This window comes from Triticum urartu, chromosome 3 (genome assembly GCF_003073215.2).
Source record: "Triticum urartu cultivar G1812 chromosome 3, Tu2.1, whole genome shotgun sequence".
Taxonomy (NCBI): Eukaryota; Viridiplantae; Streptophyta; class Magnoliopsida; order Poales; family Poaceae; genus Triticum; species Triticum urartu.
Window position 1 is genome coordinate 507739716 of NC_053024.1, and position 12927 is coordinate 507752642.

At 46.5% G+C, this 12927-nt stretch overlaps 1 protein-coding gene across 1 annotated transcript; it reads left to right on the top strand.

The window, feature by feature from the left end:
* Nucleotides 1-4473: 4473 nt before the first annotated feature.
* LOC125544648 (lysM domain receptor-like kinase 3) lies at nucleotides 4474-9618 on the top strand. The gene is made up of 11 exons (XM_048708391.1): nucleotides 4474-5274; nucleotides 6185-6259; nucleotides 6566-6865; nucleotides 7404-7549; nucleotides 7636-7725; nucleotides 7827-7932; nucleotides 8250-8401; nucleotides 8485-8582; nucleotides 8677-8827; nucleotides 8959-9066; nucleotides 9188-9618. The coding sequence occupies exons 1-11, from the start codon at nucleotides 4650-4652 to the stop codon at nucleotides 9350-9352; spliced, it is 2016 nt and encodes a 671-aa protein (XP_048564348.1). The 5' UTR covers nucleotides 4474-4649; the 3' UTR covers nucleotides 9353-9618.
* Nucleotides 9619-12927: the final 3309 nt, after the last annotated feature.

Genomic DNA, 12927 nt, shown 5'->3' on the forward strand with positions numbered 1-12927 from the left:
CCCCAGTTCCTGATATTTTTAGCTATCTTCATCATGTCGTATCTCTGCATCCGTAGCTCCGATTTGTGCGTGTAGCATTTCAAAATGTTCGTCTCGACGAGTACATCATTTCATATCATTGTATCATTTTCATTTGAACTCATCTTGATGCCCGAAATGCTGTTGGAAGAGGGCTATGTGAGGAATTTGTCCGATCTGTTTCAGCAAATAGCCTTGTCATTTTTGCCATGATTAATGTGTGCATGCTATGATCCTGAGCTCTACATGTGTTTTATTATATGCCATGCCATCTTTACAGAGGTGCTTGCCATGTATTTTTGTGATATTTGTGGTGACTAGCACAAGCTTGCAAAGTAGCGTAATCGGTAATGCTGATTTCAGGGACTTAGAATTTCACTAAGTCCTTATCCTGATTTTGTTGTTATGCCATATGTTCATGTTGTTTCCTAGTGATCCGTGCCTCTTTTGAGGATGATCAGTAAGGATGTTTTGTTAACATTGTGGTGCTCTATCCATCCATATCTTTGTTTGCAATTATGGAGCACCCTAGCTTGAGTCAATCGAGCTCTACTTTTGCTATAAATTAATCCTGGCAGATTGTTGACATGTTTAGCGATTTTGCCGAGGATGTTGCTATTGATCCGTGCATGCTATGTTATTGTTCTTGTCATGTCTAGCTCCTATGCCATGTATTCTTGATGGGTGTATGCTTAGTTTGTCATGCCATGCTCTGTGGTGAGTGCATCGAGCTCGTAAACATGCCTACTCGTTAACTGATTTGCATGCTCCAGTTTTTCACTAAGTCTGAATCTGTTTATGTTTTTGCTATGTTCACATGCTTGCAATTATATTTTCTGATCCCTTTTGGCTCAAGGTCACTAAGGGACTTTTGTTAAGTGCTTTGAGTATCTTCATGCAATGCCTTGCTCTGCCATGTTGAGTTCCTGTAGCTTGTAGTTTTTCATGCTCTAAAGTGTGCTTCCTGATGATAATTCCAGACTTGTGTTAATTTCACTAAGTCTGAAACTTGTTGTCATTTGCACTTTTGCCATACTTGTTTGAACCTGTTAATGGATGAATTAGCCGTAGCTCAGTGTTCATCTTTTGTCGAGCATCATTAGTAAATCCCTGCCATGTATTTTGTTGTCATGTTTGAGTGCTGTAGCATATTTAACTTGATGCATTTAGTTGGTCACTTGCTGATTATCGCAGACCGGTGCCATATTTGTTTTGCTTGCCATTTCCAAACCGTGCATCCGATTCCAGTGATCTTTATATCGATTTCAAACGAAATCACCTCACCTTTCCAGTGGCACTCTTGTATTTCCATGTTGAGGCCCGGGTCAATCATTCCTTGTCAAATCCTGCATATGCATCGCATACCGCATCCCGCATATCATACCATGTTTGCATCATGTTGATTGAGCATTGCACGTGGTTGATTGTGTTCCGTTTGCTTGTTCTTCTTGTTTGGATAGAGTCGGGAGACGAGTTCGTGAACGAGGAGCCCGTTGAGTTCGCTTACGAGGATCAAGTCAACTCTGACAACTTTGCTGGCAAGATGATCATACCCTCGAAATCACTTCTATCTTTGCTTGCTAGATGCTCGCTCTTTTGCTATGCCTATGCTATGATACCTATCACTTGCTTATCATGCCTCCCAAATTTCCATGTCAAACCTCTAACCCATCATGTCCTAGCAAACCGTTGATTGGCTATGTTACCGCTTTGCTCAGCCCCTCTTATAGCGTTGCTAGTTGCAGGTGAAGGTTGGAGATCGTTCCTTGTTGGAACATATTTATTGTGGGGATATCACCATATTATATTGTTATCTTAATGCATCTATATACTTGATAAAGGATGGAAGGCTCGGCCTTATGCCTGGTGTTTTATTCCACTCTTGCCGCCCTAGTTTTCGTCATATCGGTGTTATGTTCCCGGATTTTGCGTTCCTTACGTGGTTGGGTTATAATGGGAACCCCTTGGCAGTTCGCCTTGAATAAAACTCCTCCAGCAATGCCCAACCTTGGTTTTACCTTTTGCCACCTAGCCTCTTTTTCCCTTGGGTTTCTGGAGCCTAAGGGTCATCTTTATTTAACCCCCCGGGCCAGTGCTCCTCTGAGTGTTGGTCCAAACTAGAGCCCCTTGCAGCGCCACCTCGGGGAAACTCGAGGGTTGGTTTTAGTTGTACGGATTACTTATCTGAGTGTGCCCTGAGAACGAGATATGTGCAGCTCCTATCGGGATTTGTCGGCACATTCGGGCGGTGTTGCTGGACTTGTTTTACCATTGTCGAGAATGTCTTGTAACCGGGATGCCGAGTCTGATCGGAATGTCTTGGGAGAAGGAATATCTTCGTTGACCGTGAGAGTTTGTGATGGGCTAAGTTGGGACTTCCCTGCAGGGATTTGAACTTTCGAAAGCCATGCCCGCGGTTATGGGAAGATGGGAATTTGTTAATGTCTGGTTATAGATAACTTGAAACTTAACTTAATTAAAATGAATCAACCGCGTGTGTAACCGTGATGGTCTCTTCTCGGCGGAGTCCGGGAAGTGAACACGGTGTTGGAGTAATGTTTGACGTAGGTTGTTCTAGGATCACTTCTTGATCATAGTTGTTCGACCGTGCTTTTGCCTTCTCTTCTCGCTCTCATTTGCGTATGTTAGCCACCATATATGCTAGTCGCTTGCTGCAGCTCCACATCATACCTTGTCTTACCTATAAGCTTAAATAGTCTTGATCGCGAGGGTGCGAGATTGCTGAGTCCCCGTGACTCACAGATTACTTCCAAAACCAGATGCAGGGACCGATGATACCGCTCCAGACGATGCACTTGAGCTCAAGTGGGAGTTCGATGAAGACTCTCGGCGTTACTATGTGTCTTTCCCAGATGATCAGTAGTGGTGCCCAGTTGGGGTGATCGGGGACTTTGTCGCATGTGGGGGTTGATCTTTATTTTGGTACCGAGTCGGACCATGAGTGTATTGGATGATTGTAATGTTATTCATGTATTTGTGTGACGTGGCGAGTGTAAGCCAACTATGTATCCTTTCCTCTTTTATCTATTTACATGGGTTGTTGTGAAGATTACCTTTCTTGTGACATTGCTTTCAATGCGGTTATGCCTCTAAGTCATGCTTCGACACGTAGGAGCTATAGCCGCATCGAGGGCGTTACACCCGGCTGCCCCCTGCCCGGTGCCTGCGACTGAACAAGCTGCGTCGATGAAGACTCCAAGAAAAGCAGCGGCGTCGCGTTGACGTCGATGATGAAGGGCACTTGCCTGGCCGCGGATGCCAGGGACTGCCTACCCAGCTGCTTGGTGGCGTAGTACAGAGCCTTGTAATGCTCCTGCCATGGCGACGTCTGTACGGTCGGTGAGGGTGGCAGGGCCCGACCTCCACGACAAGCACGCCCCCCGCCTCGTCCGCCACCAGCACACCCTCCGTTGGCCTTCTGCTTATTGATTATTTCGATCATCATATGAACCTTCTCATTTCAATCTAGCTTGATATGCTTCTCCAAAGTTTGCTGAGTTCGAAGGCAGATCTCACACAATGAAGGATTTTCATCCTCCGGGACTTCAAGAACAGTCTGTTTAACCTTTGGTGCATTAGCTGGAGCATTCTCTTCAGGAACAGCAGGAGCTTTGCCTTTGTCATTGTCCTTGATAATTCGAAGAGTATCGCAAACAGGAGGGATGTAAGACTTCGGGATATAGGGGCAAAAGTATCGCTTCCCAATAATCTGCTCAACAACACACTGAACCCATGGAGCATAAGGTTTCAGGGCTTGAGGGGCTTTAGCAGTATATGCCCAGTTCCGAATGAATAAGTCCGACAGGTCAAAACAAATTCCTATCGAGACGGCCTGAAGTGCATTTCGGACAATTCCTTCGATCTTGTCCTTGTTGGTTGGGGTAATGGAGTTGCACAAAATGTGAAATAGGAGCAAATTGTCATAGGTCAAGTTCTTCAGACTCGATTCATTAGTGCAAGCATCTCCAACGGACGGGCAGCCAGTTTGAATGCGGTAGATAGCCGTCTCATCCCGTCCGGTCATGTCTCTTCGACATTGAACATTCATGAAGACGGGGACGAGGCACAGGCGGTGCTCTCAGAGGACACTCCGTTTCAATGCCAGTCTCTAGTGACCGGCTGTGTTTGCTATGGGCCGACATGAATGCGGCACAGGGAGCGAAGATGCGGTCGTGAGAGAGGGGTCCCGTGCACGGGAGATGTTTTTGAATGGGACCGGAGGGTGTCCGGATGCCCGCAAATCAGAAATCTCCTCCTGATTTGCGTACTATTCACGGAATTTGAGACAAATGTATGGGCTTTGATCCGGATTTTAAACGTCCGCGTTGGAGATGCTCTGAGTTTAGCAAATCTACCTCAACGGCACAGAGAGTGAAGTGGGGGCATTACGGGCATATTTCGCATAAAAACAGTGATCTACCCGCCGCGACCACGCTTGTTTCTCTTCCTCTTCCCGTGTCCTCTTGCTACAGCGCCGCCCCGCAAAGTGCGCGTGGGTGACCCGACCACGCGAAGCATCCAGAGCTCTGCTCGCCACTGCCACCTCCATGCCCCACTCCCACCACCTCCATCTCGCCACCTCGAGCCCCCAACCCTAGCCAACCGGCCCAATGCCTCCCCGTCGCCGCCTCCTCCTCCTCCTCCTGGCCCTCGCCTGCTCCGGCGGGGGCGCCGCCGTCGACACCGCCCCCGGGAACGCCACCTCGTCGCCGCTCGCCTGCTCCGAGCTGTCCCGCGTCTGCACGGCATTCCTCGCCTTCCCGGCGGCCGGCAACGCCAGCGTGCTCCAGTCCATGTTCGACGCCTCGCCCGCCGACCTCACCTCCGACCCCGCCGCCAGCCCGGGCTACGCCTTCGTGCGCAAGAACTGCTCGTGCCTCGCCTCCCGCACTTACCTCGCCAACACCACCTACACCGTCCCCTCCGCAGTGCCCCTCAACGCCACCGCGGCCCAAGTGGCGGTCGCGGCGTACGCTGGCCTCGCCGTTCCGCCGCCGGGCGGGGCGCTTCAGCGGCCGCCGCGCCCCGGCGCCGTGGTGGCACTCCACCTGATCTGCGGCTGCTCGTCCGGCCCCTGGAACTACCTTCTCAGCTACGTTGGCGCCGACGGCGACACTGTGGAATCGCTGTCGAGTAGGTTTGGGGCAAGCATGGACGCCATTGAGGCCGCCAACGGCATGCCCGGACCCGACCCCATCAGCACGGGGAAGGTGTACTACATCCCACTCAACTCGGGTGAGCCAATGTTCAGTGATCTTTGATCAAAAGCTTATACTATTTGACATATTTACAGTTCCTTCAACTTCTGTCGGCTTGTCGTGTAGTAGTTGCAAGCATGTTTCTCTAATTAATTGATCTATAATGTTTTCCGATTCTTTCGATTATGAGTCTGTGCGTGCGAACAGAGGCTGCATATTTCTTGTGTCTGCGCTGAATTGTCAACTGTTTCATGAAGAAGTTAGATTGTTTTGTGCCAAGACAGATATTTCTGACAGTGAATATTCTATACACTCGTGTGTTCTCTGGCGAGGTCAAATAGAACAGCTAGAACTGGGCGTGCACAGTTGATTTCCTTCTCGATGTTGACCTTGAATTGTACGAGGCAATATCGATGTTTTCAGCCAGCATATGCCTCCCACTTATTTTTCTAATTCTGCAGACTTAAGTTTATTTACTGTTATATACATTTAGTAGTATTATTTTCCTCCTCTTGAAATAATTAGAGTCATATTTGGTATCATCAACTTTCTTACTGTTCTTTTTTATTTCACTATAAAGAAAACTAGGTATGTAGGATCAGAGTTCCGTGGAATGATAAAAGTCACATGATCACACACATTGTCTTTTTTTTTCGCGGGTAACACAAACATTGTCTTCTACATATGCTGCATAAAAGATGTACAATGGTGATTTTATTTCTGAGTTATTTCCGTGTAACAAAAATCGTGTGATCAATTTTTTTTGTTCAGTGGAAACAACTCTTACAAAAGGCAAGTATCACTGTATCAGATTACAGATGTAATGAATTTACCTTCCTCTCCTCTACAGTGTAATGCAATTTTTTAAAGGAAATTTTTAATTAATTTTATCATGGAAAATATCTGCTTCAATCTGTTTTTACTTACTTTGTGTATATAACATGCAGTTCCTGGCCAGCCTTATGCTGCAATGTCTTCTGCCCTCGTTCCTGCACCAGCACCCATTCAAAATACTTTGCCAGGTACTTGATATAATTCATTCCTTAATGTTTTGAGTAGCTTATCTCAATATTTCTCGATCAATATTAGTATTGATGTTCATTTGCAATACTTGTGCCCTCATATAGTTGATCTTTCTATTTCAATTTTTCAGCACATTATTCATGTCATTATAAGGCTGCTATAATTCTCTTCAAGTATTGACATTAAAAATGTCAAAAAAATTATGCAAGTTTAATATGTAAAATTTGGTAATTAGGAGTATTCCAATCAACATTTTTCTTATTGTAATAAAACTAACCCAAGTATTCTATGACGTACAAATGCAGAAATATCAGATCATCATTCAGCAAAATTCCCTTATGGATGGGTTATTGGGGGCATGGGAGTTGCACTTGCTTTGATTGCTATTGCTCTCCTTGCACTTCTGATGTGCAAATCCTTCCACTACAATCACCAAGGTTCAAATAACCAGAGAAAGAGTCCAAACCAGCCTATGCCTCATAATTTTCAACTACTTAAGAGTGGTAGTTTTTGTTATGGTTCTGGAAGATATTTCTGCTGCCAATTTGGCAATGAGAAGCAATCAAGAAAGGGTGGCGGGGATCATCATATCAATGTTCCAAAAGGTCAGCACACCTTCTGTTAACCATACTTGGACTCTCATCATTATAACACTTCCGGAACATGGGTTTCACAAAGTTCATATCGTGTGGATATATTTGGTGACACTAAATGGAAGATAGTTTATAGAAGTTGTATTTTAGGAGTGACAGAATACTATTGGTAATGTAGTGACGCGCAACTTAAGTCCCTGATGGAGTCGTGTTAACCTGAAAGACTTCATAGAACATCTGTTTCAGGATTTTCATTTGCATCATCTAGGACCTGTCCTACAGTGGTTAAGCAAGCACACAACTTCCATTACCTGTTCAGTCACGCATGGCTTCAAGTAGCCAAATACAAATGAGAACCTGTGCCCAAGTACTCTGTCCAAATAAGACTCCAAAAAACTAGAATGTTGGGATAGAAGTTCACAATTAATACCATTTTAATAACTTGGCATGACAAGCTATTGCTAGCACGGGCTAATTTAGATTACTTTTATTTCCGTTTGCTCCTACCGTACATAAGCTATTCTGACTTACGAGTTTATCTCTATTGCAGGTATGGTAGTAGACGTGTTTGATAGGGAAAAGCCTATTGTGTTTACATATGAAGAAATACTTGCATCGACCGATCTTTTTTCTGATGCAAATCTGCTGGGACATGGTACATATGGCTCTGTCTACTATGGGGTTCTTCGAGATCAGGTCTGGGATCCGAGGCTCGAAGCTGACCATTTTTATGGAATACTGGTCCTATGACATACCTTGCCAATAACAAGTGATATTTACAGGAGGTCGCGATAAAGAGAATGACATCAACTAATACTAAAGAATTCATAGTAGAGATGAAAGTTCTTTGTAAGGTTCATCATGCTAGTCTGGTATGTCATTTTATAATTCTCACAAAATGCTCAATCTAGATTATATATTAAATATCTTTGTTATATTTAGACTTTCATTTGTGACCCATGTTTTGTCAAAGGTAGAGTTGATTGGCTATGCAGCAAGTAAGGACGAGCTGTTCCTGGTTTATGAATACTCTCAAAAAGGTTCACTCAAAAACCATCTTCATGATCCTCAAAGCAAAGGTATACTGTTGTCTGGTACTTTTTTTATGTAAGGTTTCTTAACCTTAGATATTGTGACTTCTTCATAAGGTATCTATAAATTTACTAATGTGTAACCCCTACCTTTGGCGTTTAACTGTGCAACCTTTCACATGTACTGGTTCCAGCACCTTTGACATTGCATTTTACCTTCAAATAACTTCTGCAAGCTTACTGCTTGAGGACTGTTTAGCTTGGTTTTTACTGCTAATTTCTTAAGCTAATTTGTTTCTGTAGCCTTATTTATACTTTTTCCCACACAGTTATCATTATTGATTGATATTTATTTAATCTTCCAGGTTACACACCACTTTCTTGGATTTATAGGGTCCAAATTGCTCTTGATGCTGCTAGAGGACTGGAGTACATTCATGAGCATACAAAAGATCATTATGTTCATAGGGACATCAAATCAAGTAACATCTTGCTTGATGGTTCTTTCAGAGCGAAGGTTAATTGTTGATTTCACATTTTTCTTTCATCAGTTCTACCAGTTTATAGTCTGACAAAGAACTACATTTTCTGTGGCTGTAGATTTCAGATTTCGGTCTTGCAAAACTGGGAGTAAGGTCCAATGATGCAGAGGCTTCTGTTACCAAAGTTGTGGGTACTTTTGGTTATTTGGCCCCAGAGTAAGCACGCCTTGCTGGTCGGCTGGCTCTGGTTTAAGAAAAAAAAAAATTGACTGTAGTTTTGATATCTGGCCATATTTCGTTGTTCTTGTAGATACCTGCGGGACGGCCTGGCAACTGCGAAATGCGATGTTTATGCTTTCGGGGTCGTACTTTTTGAGTTGATATCTGGAAAGGAGGCGATTACAAAGGCCGGCGCAGTTGGTGCAAGTTCAAACTCTGAAAGGCGTTCCTTGGCATCAGTTGTAAGTTCTCTAACTTGTACACAAGCATTCATCGAATCTACAGCTTGTAGGTTTGGAAGGTTTACATGGTATTTCGTCGACTCCTTTTTACACTTTTGAGTCCAAAAGATCTCTGTGGTTTGACTGGGCAGATGTTGACTGCACTAAGGAATTGCCACGATCCAACGTGTGTGGGGAGCTTGAAAGACTGTATTGACCCTAATCTGATGGATCTGTATCCTCATGACTGCATATACCAGGTATGTCCAGTTGGCCACTAAACAACACTAGATAGCCTTTTGCCTGCACATTTCACATCACCTTTGCTTCAAAGATAAATCTGTCGCTCTCGGCGCTCTAAATTATCTTTCCCTTGTAAAGATGGCTATGCTCGCGAAACAATGCGCCGATGAAGATCCTGTTCTACGGCCGGACATGAAGCAGGCAGTGATCACCCTGTCGCAGATACTGCTTTCGTCCATCGAGTGGGAGGCGACGCTGGGTGGGAACAGCCAGGTGTTCAGTGGTCTTGTTGCCGGGAGGTGATGACCCATCCTGCAAAGTTGGCTTTGCTTGCTTGCTGCTCCGTGCTCTTCGTGTGTTCTCCTTCCTATGATCTGCTAGAGGGTATTCTCCCATGCATATTGTTGTCCTAAATATCACTGGCCCCCTGTCCAGTCGAGCAAGCTGAGAGTATCGAGCACAGTGAGATAGATATTTCGTGGTTGGTCGTACAGAATGTAACTATGCATGTATACCTGAGCGCTTCTTCCGGTGTTACTTGGCTTGCTGTGCTGAATCGCTCCTGCTTACTGCTTGTCTTCTCTCTTATGGAAAAATGTCTGCCTATTGATTCAAATAGAATGTGACCCTCGGCCGTACCTGGTGTTGCCCAACAGTGACTAGCTTCCATCCAAGGAAGTGAATATTGAGATACATCTTGGTGCCATCAACTTGGTGTCAAAGCTCTTATATAGAGTAGGCCTTCACTCTTTCTTCAGTCAGATTAGTCACTGCCACTGGTGCACTGCCGTTGGGAATGGAGAATCTAACAATCCCAACACTGCCAATGGTGCACTGCCGTTGGGAATGGAGAATCTAACAATCCCAACTTTCACCACTCGAGAAGCTATGCAACGGTTGTGCAAGCAATTTTGCGCTAGTTGTTTCTTTTGTTTATAGTGATGGCAGCCGATCACCTTCCGGTTTGCTGCCCCATTCTTTTCAGTGATGTGTAGTATCTATGTGTGTGACATTCGTAAAATCAGCCCCCTGCTTTAACAAGTTGGCTGAGAGCGGTTGTAATGTTGATTCTTGTTCTGAGTTGGAAAAGTTAGGCACCAAAAAGGTCTCACAATGTAATGATTTTTGAAGGAAAGGAATCACATTCCATCGAGTATTCCGTTGACAGAGTTGCAATAAAGCTAAGACTGCCTTTGGGGATGGGGGCTGCGTACGTTTGGTGCTACACCGCCGCCGCCATCACTGGAAGATCGAAGTGGCGCGCAATTGGAGACCTACCTAGTGCCCTGAGATGAGAAAATTACAACTTCCAATTGATAGATCCGGGCCTTCATGCACACCTCCATCGACAAAGAGGAGACTGACAGTCTACCGGCGGAGGGCCTGGGATGCCTATGTTTATGGCATCTTCAATGCTATCCTCTAAAATGAACATACTATTTATCCGCGTATTGTCGTGGATCTAAGACTGACAGTAGAATGGGGGGGGGGTAGGTATGAGGAGGCAAGATCCTAACTAGGGTGAAGTTGTACACACGAGTTTTACGAGTTCAGCCCTTTCGCGGAGGAAGTAACAGCCATACGTCTCGGTGTCCGGAGGCGGTCGACTGGATTATGTATGTGTGTGTTTACAGGGGGTGCGAACCATTGTCTCGATGGAGGGGAGTGGCTTATATAGAGTGCGCCAGGACCCTAGCCAACCCACGTTACAAGGAGTTTAAGGTACATAAAGAGATGGCGTTACTGGTAACGGTAGCCTTAAATGCCTTAATGGCCTTAAAGGTTACAGAGTGGACGCTTGCCCGTTGCTGTTCTCGACGACTCTTGGTCTTCAAACAGGTCGAATGGATTCTTGTATGATCGAATGATCGTGTGGTCGAGAGACCCAAAGAAGGAGGAGTCTCCGAGTGACTGGTAGGTCGAGTGGATTGCACTCGACACCTTTGTTGGGCCCTCCCTGTCGTCTCTTGAGCTTGTTTGCTTCTAAGACAGTGACCTTGGATAGGGCATATAGGTCAGGCCCATTACCCTATCCCAGGTCTATGTCCTCATCATTAGGCCCCGAATGGATTGAGGTCCGAGTGAAAAGAAGGTTGAAGTTGATCTTGTCTTGACTCTTGTGTTTCCCAACTATTCACTTATGAACAGAGGTCAGTGTTGGAATTTCGGCTTCGTTTCAGTCGCCTTGATCGATTCAGAAATTGCCGATTGGATTTATAACGTCACCTGTCGAGTGTTGTCTTGACGGGAAATCTTTGGCGTGACTGGTTGGGGCGGATCCCGGATTTTGCGGGATTCGAAATTTCAGGGGAAGCGCGCCAGACGGAGCATGCCGTGGTAAGTGGAGTGGATAAACATGAACGTTTTGATTTCCGCGCCACCTTTTTCGCCACGTAGCTCGTGTGCGACTGTTGAGGAATTTGACAGGATCACCCGGGCCCGCGCGTCAGCCACTCAGAAATGGGCCTTTAAAAGCGGCGAGGCCGAGGCGCCTGCACTGTGCGCGTCCATTCTCCTTCTTCCTCTTGCTCCACCACCGCATCCCGCTTCTCCACTCTCGACGCCGCCGCTCCGCCGCCATGGGAAAGGAAAAGACGGCGGTGCTGGAACGCGCGAAGAAGGCGACGGGGCCGGCGAAGGGCAAGAAGACGAATCAGGGATCTTCATCGCGCTCGGGGCTGCCGCCAGGTTGGATCTAGGGTGATTGGATCCGATCTTCGATTCAGCAAGAGGATTTGGATGAGCTGGCCTAGTCAGGGCTGCCCGGTTGCCGGAGGGGGAGACAGAGCCGTAGCCGCGGCCGGGTGAGTGCGTTTTGCTTGCTACTCATGTCGACCGTGGTTTCTCGCTTCCTCCGCATCCTTTTTCCGGGGTTTCTTGAATTTCTTCGGGGCCCAACTCCATCATTTCACTCCCAACACTATCACGTATCTTGCTGCATTCGTGTCCATGTGCGAGAATTTCTTGGGGTGTCGACCGCACTGGGGTCTTTTCAAGCACATTTTCACCATCCGATCCCAGACAGTGAAGAAAGCAAACTCGAAGGACGAGAAAACCCATGTTATCCAGATGTGTGGGGGTTTGGGTATCCAGAAGAGGAAAAGGAGTTCCTTTCCTCCGATGACCCTTCCTGAGTCGGTCAGAGGCTGGCAGTCGACCTGGTTCTACTGCAAGGATATCGCGACTCCAGGCCAGTCGACTGGACTTCCTCCTTTTTCTTTTGACCGTGTTCAGACTCCTTCCTCATTGAAAGTGACCGCCGCGGAGAAGGCGGAGACAGGCATGCTGGTCGAGAGGGTGGTCCAGCTGATTAACCAAGGCGTCACCGGCATGGATTTGTTGGAGGTGTTCCTCAGTCGGCGCATCCAACCGCTCCAGGCCCGTGACCATTCCATGTGGATGTACTCCGGCGCTGGCGACACCGCTCGGGTTCATCCAGAGGAGGTGCCTGCCAAAATAGTGGCTCAATGGCTGACGAGCATCGCCGGGAACAAGGACAACCCCAGGGGCGCCAGGAGAGTCAACCCTTTCAACAACAGCAACCAGCCAGACAAGGTTTGGCCGATATGACCGATTGCATTTGAACGTGTTTTCTGACTATTTGTTAATCCGACTGATTTCCACTTGACTTCTTGTCTTGTAGATTTACACAGATATGTACTCAATGCCTAATGGTGAACAAGCTCTGGAGCGGGACCATGAGGGCGAGGATAGCGTGGAGGAGAGCGGTGAATGGGAGTCACCAGACGACGATGATGAAGATGAGAGCGACGAGTCAGACGATGAGGAAGTAGTCGACTCACCGCCTCGTTTGGAACGTCGATCCAAGCAACGCCACGATCCCGTGGGCAGGCGCGGTAAGACTGTGGCCTCGAGCG

What these genes read in the sequence shown, in the direction of transcription:
- LOC125544648 (XM_048708391.1), top strand. Translation starts at nt 4,650, where the DNA reads ATGCCTCCCCGTCGCCGCCTCCTCCTCCTCCTCCTGGCCCTCGCCTGC. An exon ending in CTACATCCCACTCAACTCGG is followed by an intron (nt 5,275 to 6,184) that starts GTGAGCCAATGT and finishes TATAACATGCAG; the next exon opens with TTCCTGGCCAGCCTTATGCT. An exon ending in ATGGTTCTTTCAGAGCGAAG is followed by an intron (nt 8,402 to 8,484) that starts GTTAATTGTTGA and finishes CTGTGGCTGTAG; the next exon opens with ATTTCAGATTTCGGTCTTGC.